The sequence below is a fragment of the Chaetodon trifascialis genome, chromosome 7 (assembly GCF_039877785.1).
Source record: "Chaetodon trifascialis isolate fChaTrf1 chromosome 7, fChaTrf1.hap1, whole genome shotgun sequence".
NCBI lineage: Eukaryota > Metazoa > Chordata > Actinopteri > Chaetodontiformes > Chaetodontidae > Chaetodon > Chaetodon trifascialis.
In genome coordinates, this window is record NC_092062.1 from 16,416,605 (window position 1) to 16,444,038 (window position 27,434).

At 42.4% G+C, this 27,434-nt stretch overlaps 1 protein-coding gene across 4 annotated transcripts; it reads right to left on the bottom strand.

Moving 5' to 3' along the window:
- Window positions 1–1,229: 1,229 nt before the first annotated feature.
- Window positions 1,230–27,289, bottom strand: LOC139333368 (CUGBP Elav-like family member 3). 4 transcript variants are annotated; one of them, XR_011602328.1, is made up of 17 exons: window positions 26,622–27,289; window positions 26,316–26,345; window positions 25,574–25,788; window positions 24,596–24,672; window positions 24,000–24,082; window positions 8,369–8,417; window positions 7,703–7,831; window positions 7,516–7,595; window positions 7,018–7,173; window positions 6,414–6,558; window positions 6,145–6,294; window positions 5,961–6,023; window positions 5,083–5,187; window positions 4,766–4,909; window positions 4,409–4,572; window positions 3,971–4,069; window positions 1,230–1,881 (listed from the first exon to the last, which is right to left on the bottom strand). XR_011602328.1 is itself a non-coding variant. In XM_070965711.1 (16 exons), the coding sequence occupies exons 6-15, from the start codon at window positions 8,415–8,417 to the stop codon at window positions 4,445–4,447; spliced, it is 1,149 nt and encodes a 382-aa protein (XP_070821812.1). In that variant the 5' UTR covers window positions 24,000–24,082; window positions 24,596–24,672; window positions 25,574–25,788; window positions 26,316–26,345; window positions 26,622–27,289; the 3' UTR covers window positions 1,230–1,881; window positions 4,409–4,444. The 4 variants fall into 4 exon arrangements, 2 of the variants coding, with proteins under 2 accessions (XP_070821812.1, XP_070821811.1); XR_011602327.1 differs by lacking the exon at window positions 24,596–24,672 and having other exon boundaries at window positions 26,622–26,853; window positions 27,163–27,240; XM_070965711.1 differs by lacking the exon at window positions 3,971–4,069.
- Between the last annotated feature and the right edge of the window lie 145 nt (window positions 27,290–27,434).

Genomic DNA, 27,434 nt, shown 5'->3' on the forward strand with positions numbered 1-27,434 from the left:
GAGCCCATGCTCAGTGAAAATGCTTCACACTGATGCAGTCTCACAATCAGTATTGTTACACACTTGATCCTTCCTTATTGAAATATGTGTATAAAACTCTTTACTTGTTGACAGTAAAATTACATCTGCACATGAACAAAACTCATGTTGCATGCTTTACCTTTGGGTAATAATGTGAATCCAGGACATGAGGTTTTTTTTTATTATTATTATTATTTTTTATGCATTTGGTGAATCCTTTAATTCAAATACTGTATTATGAAGTCATCAATAATTTATCTTGACTCATAATTTGGTCTGAGCACTTAAATTATTATTTTCTCTGTTTTGGTAAACTGAACAAGGATCAGCTCATTGAGGGAAAACATTTGTTGAATTATTGTCCTAGAGGGAGCAGAGTTTAATTGCAGCTATGTTTTCAAAGATAAAGCAAATACAGCATTTAATTCTGCTGATAGTAGCCTGAAGTAGCCTACTCCCATAAACGAATACAGGAGATAACAAACTTAGCACATCAGCTTAATGTAGGGGAGAACGCACTCTCTCTAATTGTGTAGTCACATGAGCTGTACTTACGCCCCCTTTTGTTCAAAAGATGGATGTGCACACACAAAATCATAATAAAAAAATCACTCTCCTATTTTCTGTCACACACATACAAACACAAACAAATGCAATGAATGACATTAGGACATTTAGTATAATACTTTTTATTTTAACTTAAAAACAGAGTGAATCAAAAACAGGATTCAATAAATTAGAAATAAATATAATTGCTGTAGTAATTAATACATACATTTTAATTACTCGGTTGCAAGAGTCTGACAGAAACAGGCCCACAAAAGGTTTTCTCTAGAAAATTCTAAAATCAAAATATTGCAACCCACTCAAACCCCCTCTCCCAATAAACAAAATAATTGATAAATTAGTAAATAAATAAAAAATAGCTCAAATATTAAAACCTCCCGAATAAAAGTGCAATCCCCCCCTCCCCCAAGTTTCACCTAAAATCTAAGTAGAAATTTAAAATAGGTTAGTGATTTCCCATTTTACAATTTGGAATGTAATATCCCTTTATGAGGATGATGATGTTACTAGTGGTAGTAATAATAATAATAATAATAATAATAATAATAATAATAATAATAATAATAATAATAATAATGTCGCTGTGTCCTGTTCAGTGTTTATCTAAAGTAGTATTCTTTTTGCATTTTTTCTTGTTTTTTAAATGCTGCTCTTTGTAAACTAAACTATTTACAGGTCATTAGGATTTTCTCCAAAGTCTCTCTAACCTACTAATTTAGTCGTCTTTTTGTATTTTCTTTCTTTTTTTTATTATGAAACATCGGCCCCTCTATATTTGTCACGTAATAGACATAGCATAGACATGTTAAAGTCTACTTAAGTGATATATCAGCATTTTTCATCAGTACCTTCCATACACGTTTGGTCTGAGTCATTTTAAATGTACTAAGCACCCTGTTGGCAAACTCCACACACACTGTGATCAAACCAAGTTCCTGGCTGTATGGGCAAGATTACTGACTCATGTGAACCGTGTGTATTTGTGTGTGTCAGCAGGTGTGTGTGTGTGTGTGTGTGTGTGTGTGTGCGTGTGTGTGTGTGTGTGTGTGTGTGTGTGTGTGTGTGCGTATGTGTTTGTGCACTTTATGTACATTTGTATATCGGCCTCGTACCGTTTGAGGTTCAGTGTAGAGAGTGCATGTGTATTTCTGTGTGTGTGTGTGTGTGTGTGTGTGTGTGTGTGTGTGTGTGTGTGTGTGTGTGGCTGCACTCCCTGGACGCTCAAAGGTAGCAGACAGTCTGAAAGCACTATGAACCCTGGGATTCCACCTCGGCTGGACTCTGAAAGGTCACCTGTGAGAGGGAGAGTTGGGGGGTAGAGGGAGTGACACATAAACAAGGAGAGAGGGACAGAAAAGGAGGGAGGATATATTAGAGAGCAAAGTTCTAAATACAGTGGAGCTCCATGTTTCTGTCTGATCTTCACATCTTGCCAAACATGCTCCTCCCATCACACAAAACTCTGGAAGGCATGACTTGAACTGCTATCGTACGTCTTGCAGCAAACTGCACCTTGGGATGCTCCTAGCTTGTCTTTGTTTCAATTTCATCTCGGTGAGTGAAAACAAGAAGGCATCATTCACAGTTGTAAAGCTCTTGTCTTTCAACGGCAATAAATCATGGTGCTTCAACACATACACACACAGTGTCTGGATCATGCAACTCAATACAGTGAAAATCCATTATTCGTGTTCCTTGTGTGACTGAAAGTGTGTGTCTGGAGGTGTATGTTTGTAAATGTCTAGTATGTGGGCATTTTGTGTTTATGTGTGTGACATTATGAGCATGTGCTGCACTCGTGTGCCTTGGATAATGGCAAGCAAACACTACTACTGACATGCATCACTCTCTGGCATTGGCAGTATAGAAATTCTGGGTGATAATTAATCTAACTGAGGCAGGGGAAGCAGTTTTAAGGGTTCAAATAGTGGTAGTTGTTAGAGATGGACAGTAACTTAGACATTCCACTTATTCTTATTATCCGTAAGGATTTGTTATGTAAAAGTTTGTCTAGAAATAGAAACAGAATGCTTTATTTATAATGTGTGCTGCCATGTGACGGTGCGTCCACACGCTAGCCTGACAGCAACTACACATTTTCTCCTCTTTGGTAAAGGCTAGGGTTTGTGGAGAATTGAATTTACCTCAAACTATAGAAATCCTCTGTTCTCTCTGTGTTTATTTCTCCCAGAATTCCTATAGTTGAAGGCTGTTCTCCAATAAGCAAGAGGCACTTGTTTTTCCACCATAACAACCACATACCCTTTACCTCAAAACATGAGCTAGAGGAATAGAAAGAGGAACTTGGGATGAAGAGAAGCAAAGAAAGACTTTGAAAGAGAAAGGGGGAACAAGTAGGAGTAGATAAGGGGTCCGGAGGAGGAGGGTGAGGAGGAGGGGAGTAGTGAAGGGGAGAGGGAGGAAACACCACAAGAGCAGTGATAGAAGATGTGAAAGAAACCAAGAAGAGAAACAAAAGAGCAAAAACACTAGAGTGCCACATCAAACAGTGTAAACAAATCAGAATCCAGGAATACATAACTCAGCCTATCAGAGTACAGCTCAACAAAATGCATGCTCGCCGAAAAATAGTGTGCTTTAAAAAAACAAAAAAAACAAAAACTCTCTCGCTTTTTCTGTTCATCTCTATCTTAACCTTTGTAGCCCATGTTTTGGACCAGCTTGTACCCATGTTTAAAAATTTCTCTGTGCTGTACTGCATAATCATTTCATGGCCTCTTTTCCAACATGGCCTGCTGTTGTTGTATGCTGCCTAAAATCATGACAGCGTGTTAGTTTTTCCATCCAAAATAATGTCATGTTTTGCAGTAAACTGTAGTGCTGTTCTACATTTCTCCACCGGTCCACTGTGGAAACCTCTGGAACACCTCTCTATACAGACACCAGTACAACGAGGATTATGCACTCCTGTATTACACACTAGCAGTGTAACACAGACACATATGCACACATAGATGCCCACGCTCACTATTTTACCCAAACAGTTTGTTCAAATAATAATGACACCAAACAGAACACTACAGAAACTGATCAAAAACAAAGCTGCAAAATAAATAACGAGCGTTGCTGTAGAATTTATCAAATGACTGTACAATGATTAAAGTGTATCCAATATCCAATTAAATCGATTAATTCGGAGGACAGGCCTGGCTATTGACAGTTATTGATCAGTATGTGCACAGGTCAATACAAAATAAAGTCACAATGCACCAAACACAGTCTGTGGTCACTACAGCAACAGGACATGCAGGTCAACGCATGGCTGGTTGCTCGAGGTGACACAACAAAAATTGCCAAGGGCGACCAACACAGGCAATCAATCGCCACAGCAACCCAAACACAGGCCAACCAATCAACTTACAACAATGCGAGAGGAAGGGGGGGTCGGGGCTTTATCGGTCACTAGGCAACCATTGCCATAGCGATGGGGTCCTCGTGAATTATGATTGGACGGGAGGATCTTGGGTGAGGTAAGTTGCCGTTTCAGGAAAAGATCAAAACAGCAGGAAAGAAAATAAATAAGATTGTGAAAGAAAATAAAGCAATATTTTAGTATTTTCACTTTTCCTGGGTTGATTAAGTTGTTTTCACATGACTAACCCAACGTATATTCACTGATATGTCATGTTAAGCTTTTTATTTTAACTTTGTACCATCAGTTAGCATTGCAGTGTCAAAACTAGCGCTACCTCCTTCTCCACGTGTTTTTCTCACTAACCTAATTTCCTGGTCACCCAACATACAACACCTCACTTCTCTTCAAGTCGTGTCACTCGTCACCTCCTCAGCACCACCTCACCTCTCTTTAGTTCTTCTTCCTCCCATCAGCTGTCACTCAGTACGGGCGGTTGGCATCTTTGGGCCTTTTGAGCTGCACTTTCAGTCTTTTCATGCCAATCTGGAAGCCATTCATGGCCTGGATGGCGGCCTGAGCGCTGGCTGGGTTGTCAAAACTCACAAATCCTGGAAGAGGGCGAAACAGAAGAGGCATTATTTCAATTGCACGTCTCTTCCACGACATCCCCTTTGTCTCAAATCACTTGGATATAAAATTTGGATCCAAAACCTCCCCTCTCCTCTTCACTCATCCTTTTCTTTCTGTGATACATCTGTTCTCCTTTTCCCTCCCTCTCTCCCCCCAGTCTGTGTGTCTCACCGAAGCATTTGCTCTGGTTGGTGGCACGGTCAACAAACACCTTAGCCGAGATGACATTGCCAAAAGGCAGAAACATCTGCAGCATCTCAGAGTCACTGAACTCCTGAGGCAGGTGGTAGATGAAGATGTTACAGCCCTCTGGACCTGAGACACACACACACACACACACACACACACACACACACACACACACACACACACACACACACATATACATTAGGCAGCGCCATAAATGATGTCAGGCTGTGAAAACCTTGTGATAAAAAAGATCACTGAAGAGAGGGGCGTGGCCCCAGATAGACAGGAAGTCACATCACCTTCTCTCTGCTGCTGTTGCTGGGGCTGCTGGTGTTGCTGGGCAACCAGTGTTGGCTGCTGGGGGAACGGCTGCCCGACCAATCCGTAGGCAGCAGGATAAGCCGCTATTGGAAGACACAGTAACAAAATCTGATTGGGTAAAAACAACAGGTGGCAACATGGAAGTGTCCAATAGAGTGATTTGGTTTGAAGTGGAATGTCTCCAGCTGAAGGTGAAAACTATTAAGTGGAACAGTTGGAAGGAGCAAGTCTGCTAAACAATGACAATGTTGGTTTCAGTCTGCTGCGCAGTTTTATTACATTATTACCAGCCGTTGCGTGTCCTGTGTCACATTGAGATTAGATATATCATATAAAATCAACTCAATCTTTTGCCCTTGAAATGATGACAGTCAACTTCCTTGTTGCCCATTTTCAAGTATCCTGATTTGACCTACTACATAAGCTGCCTGCTTAGCTACGCATTAACATTCGTTTCACATAACACAATTGAATGTGCACAATGACATTAGCAATAAACTTTAACATATATCCACCCACATACCACCCCAACACACAGTGAGAAGGGGCCACTTGGCAAGCTTCATCTGACCATTCATGTGACCTGTTTGTACACTTGTGTTATCTGTTTATTTGCCTTCTGTACATACTGTACATATAGTGGCAATTTGTCACATCAGTTTGAGTTGAGTGAGCATTTGATTGCCTATTTCATGTGCATACCTCATAAGCCTATCTGATAACCAATACAAAGGCCTTTTAACCCCATCTGCTGTGTCCAGTAGGTGACGTTTGGTTGTAAGCCCTTTGTTACAGAAAGAGTATACTACACACGGTGTGTGCAGTTAGCTAGAGGTTAATCTGTCCATACACCAACCTGTGTAGTGTTGCATGCCTGCATATGCCTGCTGTAGGGGGTCCAGTGCTGCTGGACTCTGAGCTAGAGAGTGAGAAAATAGAAAAATAATGAAAATGAAGAAAATGCAAGCAATGTGATAACAAATTTGGGATTTCCTTTAATTCAACGTTTCTGTATACTTCTTAGATTTTTAGTAAGATACCTTGATATGGGTGAACGCCATTGGTGTATAGTGCTTCTGTTGCTTGTTGCCCATTGGTGGGGGCTGGCACACTGCTGTAACCATTCACTCCTATTGGCGGAGGGAGAGCTGGCACAGGTGTTGCTGCGATAGTTGGTGGAGTGTTTGTACCTACAGACGTACATCAAACCCCAGATAATGAGTCTCTGCAACTCTCACAATACCTATACTTATGCAACATACTCTCAAAAAAACATTAATAACTAAGGGCTAAGTGTGTGGGAGCCTACCCGAGGACGGTGTGATGGGCGTAATGGGTGTGGCAATGATTCCGTTGGCATTGAGCGCTGCCATCTGCTGCATCTGTACGGCAGCAACTGTGGCCACAGGAGACAAGTACGCTGACTGGGCAACCAGGGCCTGCTGTTGGACAAGCTGTAGACAGGGAAGGAAACAGAGAGAGAGTGAGGGGAGGGGAAGGGAAGGGAAGGGAAGGGAAGGGAATGGAGAAAAAGAGGGGGAGGAGGGAGGAAGAGGGGGGAAGTGAGGGAAAGAGAGAAGACAAAGAGACAGTTAAATGCATATGGGAAAAAGAGAGAGAGAGACAAAGAGAGAGAAAAAATAAGAGGAAGGGACAGGGAGAGGGAGTGATGGAGGAATAGATGAATAGAGATCTAATTACAAGGCCATTATGTCCTGAGTCAGTGGGTTAATGGTTGTGTGTTGCGGGAAAGCTAATGCCAGATGACGTATGTTCTGTTGTCTGTGTAATAACATTACCCCCAATTAGACCACTGATAGCCTCTTCAAACTTATTACATCCTTTCATAAGCACAGCACTCCCCTTACAAACTTAGCGTGTGTGTGTGTGTAGTGCTCGCGTGCACTGCTTGCCTGTGCGTTGACCGCCTGTGTGTACGCATTGTAGGCAGGGAAGTTGAGGGTCATGGGGCTGAAGATGCCGAGCTGGGAGGCCACCTGCTGCATCCTCCTCAACCCCCGCTCCTTCTCTGTGTCGGCAAACTTCACCACCAGACTGGATGACGCTCCCTGTGTGGTCAAAGATGGAGACGTTAGGTTTCAACTGCAATTACATGTAATGTTATGTGTTATCGCCTTTATCTGTTAATGGGAACAGGCTCCATGTTTATTCATTGATTCATTCATTTTCTTTATCCACTTAATCCTTTTTGTGAGTGAAATGGGGTTGGGCCTATCCCAGGATATACTGTAGAGGATGCCCATGACAGGCTTACACAACTTAAAATATTACCTACAGAAGGATTTAACTCTTCTATCCATGTCTTTGGAAGACCATACAAACACCATGTTGTGTGTGCTTGCCTTGTGTGTCCGTTTTTAATCATTTGTAATCTCATGCATGCAACTCACAGGCATTGTGCGGCTCCCGTGCAAGCTGTTGATCGCAGCCTGGGCTTCAGCGTGTCCTTGGAATTTTACAAAAGCGCAACCTGGAACAAGATAGCATCAGTTACAGCACACAGGCTGAATTAAATTACTGATAAAAGAAATAAGGTTTGCGTATGGTCATGACCATATGTTCTGCACAATGTTTTACCTTTGCTGGTGCCATCGGGTCCTCTCAACACAGTACACTCGTCTATGCTGCCAAAGGGCTCAAACAGCCTTCTGACGTCCTCATCGCTCTGTTGCTTTCCCAGCATGCCCACAAACAACTTCCTGTCCTCTGAGAGACCAAGGACATGTGGAAGAACAAAGGACACAAAATAAACTTTGGTCACATATCTGTTGATAAAACTACACAAGTTGTGTTAATACATTAATTTAAATATATTCAAAGGTGGTTTTAATGGCACAGGAGAGAGATGTTTACATTGCCAAAACAAGTATGAAATAGACACAATGGGAAAAAGACAGAAACAGAAGAATTTATATGTATATATATATAATATTACATAAACTAAAATTTAAAAAATCTAGAGTAGCAGAAATCAATCTAACTACCTATGAAGCTACTAGTTTTGTCCACCAGGGAGCAGTATTGACTACAGACAACAATAATATGGGAGGGGAGTGGAAAGAGTGTTTATTTGAATTGTGTCCTTGTGAATGTGTGTATTTACTAAAACTAAGTGTTCAAATAAGCCACCAAAAACTCTGCTGAATACTTTCCATCTCTAACTGATCCAACTTGACACCTTTCTCCCTGTCACACTGAAATTGTGGTTGTTTGTGTGTGTGTGTGTTTAAGTGTGTGCCTCACCTCCTCTGCCCTCACTGTCAGCTGGTTTCACCTGGATTGGCCGATTCATCTGAGGAGCAAACAAGAAGGAACATCAACACAGATGGTCAACCGATACAAGTCCCTCTCCAGTTGTCTTAGCACATGTTTCATGGTTATAAATACAGTGCATTTCCTTTAGCTATGTATAAGCACAACACACATTAATCCAACATTTCTGTAAATGTGCTAAGGTACTAATTTTGAAATGAGAAATAAGTGGACAATGTTAATACTACTGTAAGAGCATGGTATAACAAGTGAAAAAACCAACTGAACTCAATTAAGTGTCTCATAAAACAGAACAATAGTTAAAAATATTTTAAATGGGACGTGTTGACAAATCATCTTTGTTCAAAGTGTGACATGCCAAGGCTTTTGAACAAAATGTTGAAACTATAATTTCACTGATGGTGTGTATGTGTGTGTGTGTGTGTGTATGTGTGTGTGTGTGTGTGTGTGTGTGTGTGTGTGTGTGTGTGTGTATGTATGTGTATATAATTATATATATATATACATAGTGTGTGCGCGTGTGTGTGTGTGTGTGTGTGTGTGTGTGTGTGTGTGTGTGTGTGTGTGTGTCTTCTTAGGTACTGATAAATCAAGGTTAGCAGGTGACAGGTGCGTCTGAACTCTGTCCAAGGCTGCTCTCTTTCTGTGTCAAAACACAGACAACCTTCCAATCTCTGATCTCTCTCTCTCCCTCTGTCTCTCTCTCCCTCTCTCTCTCTCTTTCACACACACACACACACATACACACACACACACACACACACACACACACAGAATGGAGGGGGGATTGAGAAGTGACGAGATTAAGAATGCAGGCCAGTTGATCTGGATTACAGAAGAACTACGGATTAGATGAGGGACAAGAGTAGATTGAGATAGAGAGAAGAGAGAGAGAGAAGGGGGGGTGTAGATATTGTAGTGGGATGAGATGACAAGTGTGCAAAGGGAACAGGCGCAGTCAGCTAAAAATAAAAGGATGGAGAACGAGAGACAGCGAGAGAGAGAGGCCTGGGGGACCCCGACTGACTTCGACCGACTGAAAGGGCAGGTGGAAGGCCAAGAGAAACCCAGGGAGTGAATGGAAACGCTGGAAAAAGAAGCATTACATGAGGAGTGAGACAGAGAGACAGAGTGGGAGGATGAAAGCAAAGCTGCCCCTGAGAGGGTGATTCAAAAAGAATAGAGAGAGAAAGAGGGGGAGGAGAGGGGCGTGATTCAGTCATGACTCTGACTGTCTAAAAAATGTCACGACTACAGAGATCCATCGCCTAGAGCGCTAATGCATGCATGCACACACATGTTTTGAATGGCTTGTCTATGCATTTGCCACCTACAGACATACAGGTTTGTCACACACACACACACAGAAAGGCACACAAAAACATGCTACACACAGTGCTTAGTCATAGCACTGAGGCAATGAGACAGAGTGTTAATGCCAGCGGGATGGGGTGGGGGAGGAGAAGGGCTGCAGAACGATGGTGATGAAAAGAGGCAAGAAGTGCAAGGAAGGGAGAGAAGAAAAATGGATGGATCGAGAGACGAGGGACTGAGCGAGGAGAACGGGGGGGGGGGGGGAGTGACATTGATACGCAAAACAAAGCCAAAATAGAAAAAAAAAAAAAAAAAAACAAGGGTAGACACTCCTGTTTTCCAATCCAAGCTGTGATATGTTGCAAATAAAAACAACCATCTTAGGCAGGTTGTGTATGTGTGTGTGTGTGTGTGTGTGTGTGTGTGTGTGTGTGTGTGTGTGTGTATATATATATATATATATAACATTGTTATCAGTCAGGCTCAGACTTAAAGTCCCTCACTGTGCTGCAACAAAGCATAAAATGTACTAATTAGTGACTTGTCTCGCTGCCAGTCAACATGTGATTTGGCTGAGTTCGATATATTTGGCATCTATGGAGAGTTACTCAAAGACAGGGAGGACAAAAACTCAAGAGGGAAGAACAGAGGATGAGAAAAGGGACAGGAAGGGATGGAGAGGAGGAGGAGGGTGGAGAGGGAGGTGAAAGGGAGGGGATGAGAAAGAAGAATGGAGAAAGGTCCCAGTGGGGTGTTAAGGCAATGTAATGAAGCTGGTAATTGAGGAGAGGGCAGAGCAGAGAGAGACTGGTCCATACATCTGATTAATCAGCTCTTAGCTGTCACCACAAAGCTATTGATCTAAGGCAAGGCCATCACACACCATCCTAGACACAAAGCCACACAGTTGCAAACACATCTGCAGGCATGTTCACGTAAAACATGTGTGCGCACACACACACACAGTCTTCAGAAGAGGAGTGGTGTATATTTTTAACCCCACACCTATATTGATTTGAGCTTTTGGCATAAACTTAAAGAAAATATGCACACACTCCACCCTAACAGTTTTCACTCTGTTCATCTATCTATCCATCCATCCATCCATGCATCCATCCACCCATCCATCATATCTCTGTCCTGGTGCTATTGCTGTCCATCCACATTGCCATCCATCTTGTACTATCAACTCATCGATCAGTCCCGTCTTGTTCATTGATTTCAGGCTGTGTTGTAGAGCAGGCTGATTGTAGCAAGATTTGTGTCTGCTAACCCTTTCTCTATCCTTCTATCCATCCATCACGTCTTACATTCCTTCCCTCATTAGACCTATTCAAGCTCATCCTTGGGCCCATAAAACAGACTGAACAGAAGCACCTAATGATTTCAAACTATGGCTTATCAATCACTGCTCATCAGTTTCTGAGTATCTGTGTGTGAGTGAGTATGCACGTGAAATCCTTAACATTTAAAGCAACCACATCATATAAATTTCCCATGATGCATTAAAACAGATCAGAGAAAGAATCAGAGGAGATGGAGAGAACTCAGCTCAACACAAGACAGCAGGTAAGAGGTGCACACTGTTCCTGCAAAGACAACACAATGGCATCGGAAAACTGCCATAGCAACCAGCTCGTTGTCATGGCAATCATATGACGGCACACTGGGTAGGTAAACAAGGATGCTGGTTGCCAAGGGCGACTGCTGTGCTCTTCGGTAAACAAAGAATTTGTGCTGGAGAGTGATTTGCTGGCATGATGCTATCCTCCTCTTTCCCATCTCTCTTGGAGTTACTGTTATGAGGGAGAAATGAGCATTGAGTATAAGTGAAAATGCATGAGAACAATAACAAGCCAAAAAATGTATGAGACTAATGTGGAGATGTGGACAGTATCCAGAGAAAGACGTAAGTGTGATTTGGCTCCAAGCAAAAGAAGGAGAGCGAGAAGGTGAGGGAGCTGAATCTATACTGTAGCAGAGTAATTAAAATTTCCTTGAGCCTTAGAGAAAAATGCAAATAAAGTACAGTCTCTGCTCGTCAGTCACACTGTACTCCACTCTGCTTTTCTCTCTTCCTTCACTCCAACACACATGAACAGCCACACGCTCCTTTCAAGTCAAATTATCCTCTAATTACTCACGTTCCAATTAAGACTTAATCAACAGTAACCATCTGCAAATGTGCGCACGTACAGGGAGCTGGCTCCATACAGTAGCGCGGTTTGATCTGTCCTGCTGCATACTAAGAAGCCCTCACTGAAAGACAGAGTTTCTGTATCTCTGAGGAATGCGTATGTGAGCAGCAGTGATGCATGAGGGTGAGATCTGTGATATATGATCGTGTGTGAGCTTGCATGACCACTTGCACTCAGTGGAGGTACGTCCACTCATGCACGCATGACCAAACCCTGCATGCAAACACAGCTCCATTTGCATGCTGTGGTGCCAACACACACACACACACACACACACACACACACACACACACACACACACACACACACACACACACACACACACACACACACACACAGTACGCACTCCACTTTTCCCCACTCACAGAGCACCCGCCCTTTTGTGCACACGGAAACAAACACATACTACACACATACAGTTAATCTTACTCCCTGCAGTAATGCAGAGAGGATTGTGCCAGGATTAGGGGATATTAAATCCTTGGATTATCCAATCAAATCGTATTCTACCCCCTCCCCCACCTACACAAAATCAGTGGAACAAACCACATCATGAGGGTAGGGGGGAAGTGTGCGTATGTAAATGTGTGTGTACACACACTGTTTGGAACATGGATTAAACTACAGTGTACTGAATTGAATCAATGTTATCATTTTGGTCTTTTGATTCTTTTTTGGCCATCAAAACACTGGAGGACAACACTAAAACAGAAATCTAAAACTGATTGCAGTGCACAGTATGACAATAGATAATGGCGTATGTGTGTATGTCTGCAGACACACAAACACTCTCTCTTCATATCTCTCTTCTTCACACAAACACACACACTTTTCCTCCTTCAATCTCCCTCTGGAACACTCCATCCACACAATTTTAGACATCCATTTTCCAGAGTGCACAATAAAGGAAAACTATTTTTATCCCTTCTCCACGATCTCGCATTATTTCTCTCTCCTCCCCATCCTTGATTCCCTTCTTTCCACTCTCAACTGCATAATCCCCCCAACTCCCTGCCTGACGACACAAGCATCTCTGCTTTTTTTTTTTTATCTTTTTCCATCCGTTCTCTTATCTCTCTCCCCTCTCATTCACTTCCTCCTCTCATTTTTTCTCCATCATTGCTATAACACGCCTTGCAGGTCTACAGCCTTATTATCATCATCAGTGTAGTGAAACCTTACTTCGATTTGGCGAAATGAAAATTGAGCTAAATATACTGTTCAACCCATATTTGTCTCTTGAAAACATTGTTTTACGTAAAAAATACATGGATGTTTAATAGAATTCTGCCTTGATTTTGAACTGCACACCTACTTGGGTACCCAAAAATACTTTTTATGCTGATCAATGCAAAATCTTGCAGAAAAGATATTGTATTGATTAGAAGAAGTCTATCGTTTCCACTCCAGCATAAGTGGAATGGCTCTGTGGCATACTGACAGACTGTACGTAGGCTTACACTTGAGCTGGGCATGTTTAAAAAATAAAATATAATATTTCTGATTCAACAGCTTGATGATAATGTGGTAATATTTTGGGTATGACTGCGGGTGTTTTCAGAAGATATTGACACACATCATGCAGGTGGAGATTTTTACTTTTGATTTCACTAGAATGTTCTGATAAGTTTTTACTTCTTTCAGCTACAGATGAATCAACTGGTTGATTTAAATCATTTTCAAGTAAAAATGGCCAAAATTAAAATAAAAATCCCCAAATGTGGATATCTTTCATTTATTCCTCTATGACAGCTACATTAATATCTTTGGTCTTCGAACTATAGGTTGGATAAGCCAAACTCTGGGACAATTAATCAATGAATCAAGAAAAAAATTGACACATTAATTGATAATAACAATAATAATTAGCTGCAGCTCTACTTTCAACACTTTAATACAGTAAAAGACAGTTATGTTACATACATGATAACTAAAATAGCAGACAATACACATGACACATTTTTGTCTGAAATCACATTATCAATGATTCATCCTATATTAGCTGTAGTGTGTGTATCATGAGAATAGTCCACAAACCGTGTGCCTTTTCTACTGTGTTTACATTTCAGTAAAACTGGCAGGATATTGAAGCACGCAGCACCCTGGCTCCCTGATGAAGCTGAGTTTATGACTCTCATTCACAGCTGGATAAAGACATTGATGTGAGAAACAGAGAGCGTGAGCGGGAAGGTGGAGCAGCCCAGCAGCACAGCTCCACCCCATCTCTCGCCCATCTCTCATTTGCACCACGCTATGCTTTGCATCCCCCAGGTTACCTAGCAACCTGGCATCTCGCTCAGCTCCGTTGCCTGGCAACGCGGGCCTGCAACCACAATACAAGCTCCTGAACGGCCCATCCCCCTGCTCTCATCCCTTCTTCCTCTGTCTCTCTCATTCCATTCTTCACACCTGAGAAGCCTGCCCTCCTTCTCCTCCACTCAATACTTTATCTGGCAGTTAACCCTTCATCAGCCTCTCTACTGGAGCATGGATTACCAACATATTCTCTTCTCTTGCTCGCTCTCTTTCTGTCTTTATCATTCCCCACAGTAATGGTATCAAACCATGCATAAAGCAGAACTAACTACCCTGTTGATCCCTATAATGTTACGCTGTTTTTGTCAAACCCCAATGAGAGCATTCTGCATGCAGCAGTGGAGCACTCACTGAAATTTGATCCTTTGGATTTAGTCCAATATAATCCAACAGCACTATAGCGGATAACTGTTAGACCTATGCACTTGGACCTTCTTTCTATTTTAGGGAGTGTAAGTCCTTTGGGAAATGAGCTGGTGAATTAAAAAGGCTGCTGAAAGCCATACAAATTCATGATTGCAAAAATCTCATAGTCACTGAGATTACGTTCAATACAGAGCCAGGGGCACATTTTTGGATGCTCAGATAGTTACAGCACAGGCTCCCATATAATGCAGGCATGCCAAATATGCAAATGATCTGTATGCTCTTATAAAGGCTGAATCGGAAGTAAAAAATAGTGTTGACTCTGTTTTCATGCACACCATAAGAGTAAAATTAATTTATATGATTTTTACTTGATCTGAACTCACTTTGCAGTTATTTGGGAACAACTCGTAAGACATACTTACAATTTCTAAAATGTACTGCATTAGCCTGTACTCATTTTACCAACATGATACTTGATTGATCATCTCCAAGACCATATCTTAAGATCACTCCAACGGCTTCATCTATCCAAGCAACGTTTAGCTTGCCTTGTAAATCTTGTTAGATTCTCTTGCTTTTCAATCAACTTTTCAACATGAATAATAATTAACACTTATACCCAGACCTAAATATTATGTAAAATGTGACCAAACTCATCTATAAGCCTGAAAATGTAAGCCATACACACAAAGTGGCATATACAATCTTACATTCAATAGCTAGAAATGTGTTTCAAAAAGATTTAAATGAAACCATAAACCTAAATCCTTTCAACTTTCTCTGCATGGACCCACATTCATGCTTAAAAGTGCATCATTAAAACAAGGCTTAACTCGATCATTAACAAAGCAAAGACAACAGAGCTACGAAAGCCCTGTTGTCCTATTCTTCTATCTCCCATTGTTGGACAGAGTATTGAGAAGTGTGGTGATGTACAATAGTGTAATTTGGTTGTGTAAAGCTCCAGCTTTGCCCTGTGGTCAGTGTGAAAAGGCCATTATCTCGACAGCAGGTTGAAGTGTGGTTAGAGAGGAGACCTCAGAGCGGAGGTCACACCCCAGGTGCAGCTAAAGTCCTGTCATCCCCTTGGCCGGCTAATCATACACACACACACACACACACACACACACACACACACACACACACACACACATATGCAGACACACACCGGTGGCCCCCTCTGACAGATGTCTCTGTTTAAACTGACAGAAGTGCGCCCTGACTCCCTCCCACTCCTCCACCACCCAGAAAACCCCCTTTCTTCCATGCACCACCCGCCTGCCCCTTCCTCCACGCTCATTATGGCAAACTTTTGTCTCGTTTCCTCCTTCTCTCCAACCCGACCTCCTCTGCTCCTCCCATGTCTCGCCCTACCCCCTCCCTGTCTATACACCCCTATTCATGCCAAACCTCTTCATGGCCCTCCTCCGCCACTCTTAACCCCCCTTTTTCATTTAGACAAATTCACACACTCATTCAGGCCCCTCATGTGGGCCCTGCTCTATAAGTCCACCTCGGTGCAGACATATACATTTATATGCTGAGACAAGGTGTCTGGATAGCAGTCTCACACAGACAGTATGAACCACGCCATCATCCTTGATTTTTCCTAATGTATATTGCATTATATTATCATATCATTCTATTGATTTTTTGTTTTATTTGAAAATCCAGATTCCAGGAACATATTTTTGTTTACTAACAGCCAATTTAGACAGAAGAATGAGTGTAAATGTGCACAAAGTAAAATTTGTCTCGAAAAATGTGTGATGTCATTGTGAAACTTAACCCCCTGCCTTAAGGATCCAATTCTGACTGAAATAAAATCTGAGTGTCTTTGTCCTCTCCACTGGTGAACTCAGCCCATGCTGTTCAGCTAATTTAAGGTTTGGAAGCACTTAATCTGGCTAAGTCTGCATCATTTAATTGAATATACAATTTCCTGTCCATATAGACTGAGAGTTGAGTACATGCATGCCTTTCATGGCTCCCCAAATGTACTGAAAGCAGCAACTTATGATCTGTGCTTAGGAATGGAAATGAAAGGCTCAATGTTACAGTACCTGATGTAAAAATGGAGAGATGTTTGCTGTATCATCTGGCACTGGAAATCAGTGACACTGCTCAGTGATCAAAAGCCCTACCCAAGTGCAAATGCTGAAATTTGGGCATCTGTTAAGGTCACTGCATTTAAGTGATTTCTTGGCAAGCTCTGCTCTCTAGCACTTGTTTTTTTTCCTTTAAAATAAAAATACATAAGTATAAGACCCACCCCTCCTTGTGTGCATACGTGGATCAGCCAAATTAAGCCATGGTAGTGTGTAATATCTATCTTTATTGTCTATTTTAAATTTGAAGATTTTAACACTGGACATTTCCAAATACATCACTTTAAATGTGCAGCTTGCAGTAAGCCATGTGACAGTCAAGGTTTAAATAGGTACACTATAGGTGCCCATGCTGTGCTTCACTCAAAGTTTAAAGGCAGCTTCAGGATGTGAAAACAAAGCACATATCAGTCCAGCATCAGATGCAAGAATGATGACTGATAATTGCAACTAAACAAGTCTTTTCATTGTGTGAATGCGGAAACTAGGCCCTGCAGATTTTTGTAGCTAGCTAGATTTACAAAACAGATGGTGTGTGATATAGACTCAACTCAGCTCAACTCTGGGCTACTTTAGAGCTCGGCATCTGAGAGACACGGATTTGGCAGCAAACAGTCACATAACCTGGTAATCATGTGTCCACACAAACATAATTTTCAAACTGGCAAAGATACAAACGTTCCTGTGTGTGTGTGTGTGTGTGTGTGTGTGTGTGTGTGTGTCAGGCCTTAAAGAGGCAGGCACTCTCCAGGGTCAGGCTTTTATGAGGCTATGATTAGATTCTGCCTCAATTTTGTGGTGAAATACGAGGCAGGCACTCTTTCTCTGTCCATGTTGCATGCACAAATGCGCGCACACACACACACACAAAAGCACATGCATATATCACAAGCACACACACACACACACACACACACACACACACACACACACACACACACACACACACACACACACACACACACACACACACACACACACACACTTACAGAGCACAGACTTTTGTTGAAAACAAACAAGCTAAATCCCCCTTGGTCTTAGCTGTACACAACGCCACACCGACACCCCTCTACCCTGCCTCCCCCCTCTGTATCACTCTCTCTGACTCCTCCTCTGCCTCTCTACTCCTTGCACACACACACACACACACACACACACACACACACACGATTCTACACCTGTCCCTCTACTCCCTTCCCATCCCACACACAGTGAGGATAAAAATAGAGAAACAGTGTGAGGGAGGGGGGAGCGATACACATCACAAACCCCATCAGGCGGGGAGAGATAGAGGCAGAGGGATAGCAAAGAAGGAAAAGATGGAGAGAAAATGAAAGAGAGAGAGAGAGAATGAGAGAGGGAACTGGGGTCTGTTCTAAATTGAAAGTGCAGCAGTAAGCAGTGAAGAGGAATAGTAAACAGTGCTGCTGACCACATAAATATGCTAAATTAGCCTACAAAGTCGCCCTAGTGGATAATTGCTCATCATAGCTTTACCCCATAGGGAGGCTGCCTGCTGGGCATCTTAGATTCCACATGGAAACACAGAACATACACAAAATGCACACAATACACATCCTGAGTGGATCTGATAAACATCAAGTCAAAGCACTGGATGACGGACAGATGAAAAGATGGTGCCTTACTTCACAGTCATTGTCTTCACACTGTGCACATACTAACTTTTGGATTGTGAACCAAAATTTCATGTTTCATGTGATGCTTATTTCTACAACATATTTGGCTTCCCTTTAAGAATTAAGAAGTAGCACTGGTATCACTGTTGAGCTGCGGTACCTTGCAAGTGAGTGAGTCCATGTAAATCCATACTGTGCATGCAAATAAATCTAGCCTTTTCAGCCAGGGACATCAATAACTAATTCACTCTTTGTCTCTCCAGTCCATGCTGAGTAAAATACGTAACAGCTCCCACCATGTTTGCATGATCCAGCATTAAACCTGGAACTGCTCCAATCTATCTCCTTAAGAAGGCTGTCATACCTTATGCATTAAATCAATATCACTACTATAAACTTTTATTATATTTTTCATAAGTGTATCGATCTTTTGTTGTATCAGTTATTGTTAACTACTTGTCCTCTGGCGCTTCTTCTGCCTTTTTAATAATTCATTAGACATCAAGTGCATCATGGGAAGTACAATGTGTGTATGTCTAAGTGTGTGCGTAGGCATCGGTTTGGCTCTAATCAAAGAACAGGGAGCAGAGTGCTGCCTGGAGAGCAGTGAAGCATGACAACACACACCTGGTAAGCTGCTTATCACACTTTAATTTCACCTACACTGAGATCTACGGATGCCAGCGTGACCAAACAGATGTGCTTGAGTGTGTTTGTGTGTGTGTGTGATAGCGTACATGCATGTGTGTATGTACAAACACTTGTGTTTGAAGTAGAACAATGATGGAGGGAGTGATAAAGGCAGGGAGAAGAGAGTGCAGGTTAAATGGAGAGAGAGATATCAACAGCAAAGAACAAAAGGAAAAGATGAGGGGAAAGATAAGGGAGGAAATACAGCGGCGGTAGCCTTGGGAGAGATGGAGCGATTGATAGAAAGAGGTATGAGGTTCAAATCTATACATATGGTAAGTGAAGTGTGGCCAGAGAGAGGGGGAGGAAGGATGGATTGGGGGGGGTTAGGATAAAGCAAAGACAGTTATGTATGAATGATTACTGTAAATTCAGTGTGCACATGAGCATGAGTGTGCATTTGTAAATTTTTGATAGATCTGCGCGAGGATGGAAAGTCTTTCTGTGCCGTGTGTCTGTGAGAGTACTTGAGGTGAGAAAAGCTGTGACAAATACTGGAGGGAATAATATGACTAAATCTGTCTGTAAGTAGTTTCATTTCTAATTGTTATCAGGGGTACAAAATGTAGCTGTTCCTTCTTACTTAAATAAACTTACAAGCACAAGATGTGAAGAAATAATTTTGAAGTGGCTATAGTGGCTACATAGTGACTATGGCTGCAATAATGTTTGATGCAGAGACGTAATAAGTATGAGATAAAAATAAAGATAAAACATTCTGAATCCAAACTTTCACTTCACCATCCCCCTGTCACCAATTTGTCAAATGCATTGTGCTACATTATGGTGACCCGAACACTTATGCGGGGTGTCATGTCCTTCTAATGACCAGCCACACTGAATTTGTTGACTAGAGGCTGAGCTGCGACCTCTGACCTGGGGCACATGCTGTCAGCCTACTGCCACCAACCCTCTGTATTAAGAAGACAAAAGCCCAGGGTGCAACATATTTTCCTTTATGTCTAATATAAATCAATGAAATACATGGACACCATTGCTTAATGGCTGTTAATGGACATTCTTTTTTATATTGTTTACGTGCTTATTTGTCCTTGAAGCAGCGACAAATTAAAAACAAAAATCATATTTATAGGAGCACATTTTTACCTCACTGCATGCCTTCCTCATAATTCACATTCGGTGCAACCTCTGCATGCAAATGCAAATGAGAATTTCAATTTCCAAGTGAAAATTAGCACACTGATATGCAGCAGCTGAAGTACAAGCTCTTTCGTGCAGGTGCATCCCAGACGGAATCTCTGTACCACATCTACCGCAACACACCAAAACATCGATGTGCTACAGTGGGACAAGCCTGTGATTCCACTGTTAAATTTCTGCCACAAACATAATGTAACTCTGTTCCTCTTCATTGTGCGCTCCCTCTGTGCTTCTCTTTCCCTGTGTCCAAATTAAACACAAGGCGCAGGACACTCTGATAAGGCCATCTGTTCATTTCTCTCTCTCTCTCAATCCCTCTGTCCTTTTTCTCATTTTCTGACAGTCAACTGCTGAAACTGGGGGGGGGGTGGGGGGGTGGGGGGGCATTTGAGGTACACTTCCCCAGCATCTCTCTGTGTGTTTGTCTCCTTCCTTTCATTCCTCTACCGGCTGGCTGGAAGTGTTAAATCAGCGTTAAATCCCATCAGTGAGTGACAGACAGAAGCAGAAGAGCACTCTGTAGTATTGGACTTGTCACCAAACATTTAATTGCTTAGCCATGGTGTAAGAGAAACACATCTGTATGAGAGTGTGATGCTACAGTTCAATTAAAGTTGTATGAGGTTCCTGACGTTCCACCGGTACCCGCAATTAAGAGCGATCCCAAGATTCAAGACTATCATGCACGCACACAGATGCACACACACCTCACCCCTGTTGCCCCACGGTGAGCCCAGGATCTGACTATGAAAATGAGTTTGTGAGAAACTAATCATGCAGCTTAACAAGTGGAGCTGGGGAAGAAGGGGAGAGGGGAGGAGAGGGAGGAGATGGGGGTGTGAAACGGTCAAAGGGGTCAACTAATCAAGAGGAGGGGAAATGAGATGAGGGGTAGTGGAATTGTCGGGGGGGGGGGGGGGGGCTGACGTTGAGAGGAGGACTTAGAAGAAGGGTTACCATAAATGACTGTGAAATGAGAATCCGAGGAGGAAGCATGAGTGTGCAGTGAGGGAAAAAAATGCGTATAAGACAGCAGGAAGGGAAAGGGGGGATGAAAGAGGGATACCATGAAGAGATTTTAGAGAGGAAAAGGAGCGAGCAGGGTTGGGGGTAGTGAAGAGAACATTCTGTAATATTCTACTGGTGCAGAGAAACTGGAGGATGTGAGGGGAGGAGTGAACAGAGGACAGAGGGGATTTGAGGAAAAAAAGAGATAAAATGGAGTGAGGCAAAGCATGGAGGGCTGGGGGGAATAAAGGGAGGAATACGGAAGAGATGAAAAAGCAATTCTTAGAGAAAGAAAAGAATGGGACAATGGGAGGATGTGTGAAAGAGTGAGAGAAGTCGTCTGAAGTCATTTCTAAGTCCTGTCGAAGAAGGCAATAGGCTGGGAGGGAGAGGAAGGAGGAGGAAGACACACAGGATAGAGAAAGGGTAGACAGGTCATGGAAAGTGATAGCAGAGTTAAACTTTAGAGAAGATACCAGAAAGAAGAAGAAGACTTCAAGCTGAAATTAAGCCGCCAAAATAATGCTTTGGAATATTAGGAGAAATTAGATTTGGATTAATCTTTAAAAAATCATATCAAACTGTCAAACTCAAGCACGAGTCAACATTCCAGAGTAATTAACCAGGTCGTTAATTTAACATTTGTGAGCAGAGTAAATAAAGGGAAACATTAGTGGAAAAACTGTATACATAGATTCCAGTCACTATTATTCATCAACCAATTAACTGAACTCAGGCAAACAAGCTTTAATGAGATTTTCATTGAATCATTTTCTTGCAAGTACTTTCCTCTAAAGACTTTTGGCTCAAACTGGACAGAATAAAGGACGATATCTCTTTCATATCAACCTCAAAGTGGGAGGCAAGATACTCCAAATCAAGGGCAGCCATATTCAGAAACAGCAATGTTGCTCATTAACTGTGCAAGCTTATTGAAAAGCCAGCACACGACAGCCACACCCATGTTTCAGCACTAGTCCTTCCTCAAGGGAGTGGTGCATCTGATTGTTGTGCGCTGGCTCTTTAGTAAGTCTCTACCGCTAATGAGTATCCTCCCTGCAAATGTTTCCTTGGTGTGTCCAGAATATTCATCACAATTTAGCTGGAAATTCACTGCAACTAGCCTGTTATTGATGTCACCAACAGGAAAAGAACCCACTGGAGAGGACGAGAGAGATGAGTCAAAGGACAAAGGGCAGCACAGGAGAGAGGAACGAGACACAGCAGACAGTGGAAAGGTGATTTCTGCAGAAAGGTCAGACTCCTTAGAAGGTCCTAATTGGACATGTTTGCACGTATGCATGTGTACGCATGAATGCAGAGACCAGCCTCAGCTGCATGGAAAAGCATGTATGTATGTATGCATGGATTTGTGTTCATGGGTGTCAGAACATTTCCCCTCCCCCAAAAGTGATGTTTTCAGGCTCTCCTCCAACCATTTTCTCACAGAGATCTTATCAACACCCCAGCTTACAGAGACGGTGCAGGGAACTGAAACTCTGATCAGTGGCAGCGAGAATGAAATAGAGAAAGGCTCTGGGATGGCCAAGGTACGTTGCCTCTGTTATATCTGTTATATATACATATATATATGCTGAACAATAGGTTAAAAAAAATCAGATGATGATTATTTTGTCAGATATTGCAATTGCAATTTGTGTCCCAATTTTATTGGGAATTGGATTTCATTATCAGTGAAAAAAAAAAAAAAATCTGAAAATGATGACAGTGTGATTTTTGTAGGGGTCAGTACCAAAAAAGCATGTTCTCTTACATTCGGAGAGCAGCACCACAATGCTTCATTTACAACAGTATGTTGTGGCACATCTTACCATCATCAAAAAACTGCAGCTAATTGCTGTGTTTTGGATATTGCACTTAGCCATGTTGAGTGTTGAATATTGATAAAAGTTCGATTAATTGTTCAGCTCTAATCTATAACAAATGCTGCAAATCATAATTTAGATAAGGCGAGGAAAATGTCATCTCTATTTTACGTCCTATACTTTCACAGCACTCTCTCTTGGCTGGGAAGTAGCGCACACCACTTTCAGGGCAAAGAAAAATAAAAAGGTTTGAAACAGATTTTGTAAAAATCCATTTTTGTCTGCTGTGGAAACCAGGTCAGAGGAAAAAAAAAAAAAAGAGAGACAGAGAGGTACAGCCTACGAGATAGACACAGATCTCGCACAGTGCCCCATCCATAATGAACAGTGTCCTACCCCAGCCCAGCTGCAGCACATGATCCCTCACAAGAGAGACCGAGGGAGACTGGGACGAGACAAAGGGGAACGGCCACATTAATTACACAAACTCTCTAGGCAGGAGCTATCACCAGAGGGTAAACGGAGGGGCCGACAGAGAAATGGAGAGACAGAGAGAGATAGAGAAATGGAGATAATAATGCTCAAGGAGTACCCTATAGTGTCTCCGGTGAGAGGGAGTGTTTGTCCTTAGCAGCAAGACGCCTGCTGGCCGCCAAGTTATGTCACAGGGTTACTAATGGGAGCTGAACCTCCAAGTGCACAGACACAAACTTATCGAAGGACACTTGTAGAATCGTGTGTATGTGTGTGTGTGCGTGTATAAAAGGTAGCGTGTCTGTGTATGCAAGTGGGGGAGGGGCAATTGTGATATAAATGTATGTGCAAGCTTGAGTGTATTGTTGCATAAGTGTGAAGCGTGTACTGTTTGGGGATGTGTGTGTGTGTGTGTGTGTGTGTGTGTGTGTGTGTGTGTGTGTGTGTGTGTGTGTGTGTGTGCGTGTGTGTGTGTGTGTGTGTTTGTGATGTGTACTTACCCCTGGTAGCGTTTTCTGCTCATGTAGAGCGCTCTGGGCTTTCAATGCCGACTCTCTCGCACAGTACGTCAGAAACGCACATCCTGCGAGATAAAGAGAGACAGAGAGAGAGAAGAAGAAGAGGGGAAGGGAATAGAGGGAGGAGAAGTCAGTGGGTAACTCGAATATTTGTCATTCTCTATCTCTTTCTCTGTATCACCTCCTACGAAAACACACACAGTCACACATCATTTAAATGATTTAAATGACTCCTTTTCTGATGCCTTTGCTGATTATTGGTCGCCTATTCTGAATTATCACTAGGCTAACTATGTGAGGGGATTATAAAAAATATATATATATTCATGCACTGTAACTAAACTTGACAACACCATGATGATGCACTCTAGAGCAGAGAAGGACACTCCACGGCACGGCACATTTCAGAACGGCACGGCACGGCACGAGTCAGCACACATGACAGCACCACAGACGTGTGCGCGGGGCTAACAAGGCCTTGCAGGCTGGGCACAGTCAGGTTCCTGCCCTATACCAACCACTATGCATGCCTCACGATCACTCCAAATACACTCCCTCTGTTTTCCTATGTGCTGTACCTGTGTCTGTGTGTGTGAGGGAGGGGTAGGTAGCAGAGCTGGCTGGCCAGAGCTGTTTACTACACCTGTCACCAGCACTAAGACAACAAGATTAGCAGCAGGTTAGCATCCCGGTGACATCTCAATCAGACTAATGTAGATTCAGAGTGAAGACGAGAAGATTTGACGATCAGGAAGGAAACATTCACATAGAGTGTACATCTGAAGAATGACTCAACATAATGCCATAAGATTAAAAAAATAAATAAAACAGAACACAGAAAGACAAGACACACATGAGCACACACAGGAAAGTACGCAGCACACACGCACACAGACAGACAGACATGCATCTTATGGTCCATCTCATTGCCTTTAAGAGGGGCTTACTGTGGCCATGGGGATTCTCAAAACAACATATTCTTTCCCCTGTGTCACCCAGGCTTACAGGTCCATTACACTGATTGGAGCATGCAGCATAATCTGGTTCATAACACACAGGACCCCAGGTCAGTGTGCAAGTGTGTGTGTTTGTGTGTGTGAGAGAGAAAGAGAGAGTGAGTGTTTGTGTTTGTTATAGTTTATTAACAATCTATTGTTAGAAGGGGCTATTATGAATTGCCCTAATCATTACCATGATTAGGAGGCTCTCAGCTCTATATGGCTTAGTATAAACCTTTTCAGCATACATTTCTATAGTGTTCTTCATTGTAAATTTTGATATTATTAGCACACTCATGCATGAGCATGTTTTAATTCACACTGCACGTATAGTAACTGAATTCGCTTGTCTCCATGATCTCACACAGCATTGTTAACAGGAAGTCAAGACGAGAGCAGGTGTAACAGTTTCCATAGTGACATGTGACACTCAGCGCAGGAAAATCCACCCATCTATCTGTCTTACTGTCACACGTCTACCTATCTAGTATGTAGCAATCTGTTGCTCAATGTATCTGTCTTTCTACTTTTAGGGTGTGTTATAATGGCGAGACCTACCTTTGTGCATGCCAGTGTATTTGTCCTTTATCACAGTTAGCTCATAGATCTTGCCAAACTGCTCGAAGATAGGCTTGAGGTCCTTCTCTTCCAGATTCCGGGGAATCTGCCCCACAAACAGCTTGATGGCGTCGGCCTCCTTCATCAGGACAGAATGGAGAGGACGACTGGGTACTGCAGGCGCTGAGGGGCAAACAGATCAGGAGCAGGTATCCCTGGAGAGGAGTAACCAATGCTCGATGAGTCTTTAAGTCCCAGCCAGAGGTGTGGACAATAATACCACAATAGTCACAATAATGATCCTCAAAATATTAATTTAGCGGCTTATGGTATGTGTGTGGTATACAATAATGTGTTCATAATTACTTACATTACACTTTATAGATTTTAAAACTCCTATGGCATCGAAATAATATTTATAGTATTCCCTCAGGGTCTAATGTTTATGACATTCATTACAATATAAAATATTTCTAGTAGCAAGTTTATAAAAATTTTAATAAAAGCATCAATTCTTAATAAAATGTCTTGTATAAAATGTGTTCTCAAATATTGAAATAAATGTAAAGATTATTTGCGTGATTATTTTGAGTATTTATTGCCTGGCCTGATGACAAAGGGCTCCACTAGCGTCTGGTAAAACAATTATGCAAATGTTAATTAGCCAATCAAAAAACAATAATGGGATTTTTTCCCCCAATTAAATATACATAAATGGAAAATATCTGTAAGCATGAATTACCTTTTGGTGGATAAACAGCGTTCGGGAATCCTACACACAAAAAAGAGAAGGAACAGTGTGATTGGGGGTAAATCATTGCAATAGAGCGGTTTCTTTGTTTAGCCAGCTGTAGGTTACAGCATACACACGGATGTCATGGGGCTCCCTTGCTCTTTGTCCGATCCCCCCTCAATGTACACATACACATATGCACACGCGCGCGTACACACACATGCACACTCACACACACCAGAACAAAACAACACAGGGAAATATACATACAAGGCACATATATCAAATCTTTTAAGGTTTACGGATGATGCTTACAGGCAGAGTGCCGCGCAGAAAGCAAACAGGGATGCTCGGAATGTGGTCCCCGTTGTTGTTCTCACCGCGCTCTCTCCGTCCCGTCCTATTTCTTCCCCTCTCTGGATGCTCTCCGGTCTTTGTGCCTGCCGTACTCTCCCTCTCCTCCTCCTCCTCCTCCTCCTCCTCCTCCTTCTCGGTGTACAGAGACTAGAGGTTCGGCTATGTTCTTACAAAGCCCCGTGTTCCCGGTCTGGAGGTGGCGGAGGAGAGTCCCAGCAGGTGAGTCCAAATCACGGCTTGTCAGTGGTCCCACTGAAATTCAACCAACCTCTCGACTCTCAAAACCCAGAGTGGACCGAGCGAGCTAGTTAGTTTTCACTTTCGAGAAAGCCCACTTTTAATTCCTATTTAATTACAAAGTGATAACAGGCTAACCAGCTGCTTAATTTCGGGTAACATCCAACTGTTTAAACTCGCTTGGTCTCTTTGAACTTTGAGCTTTTTTCAGCCTCTCCGATATTGCTCCACCCGTAAATGGGGTTTACTCTTCCTTACTTACTTGCTATTTTCTTTTTCTTGTCGCGTCTCACCGGTCCAACGGCTGGATGGCTTTTCACGTCTATGCCGGTATCTCCCCTACTCTCTTTCTCTCCCTCCCCCTCCTCCTTGCGCCACAGCCGTTGCTCGTGACGTAACTCTCAGGGACCGTCAATAACTGTTCTCGTCTCATTTACACGAAAAAAGAAACGACGCTGTCCCCCTCCATTCACTCATTTAACTTTACAACCACTCGTTAAATTTCGTGATATAAGTACTACGTATACATCAACA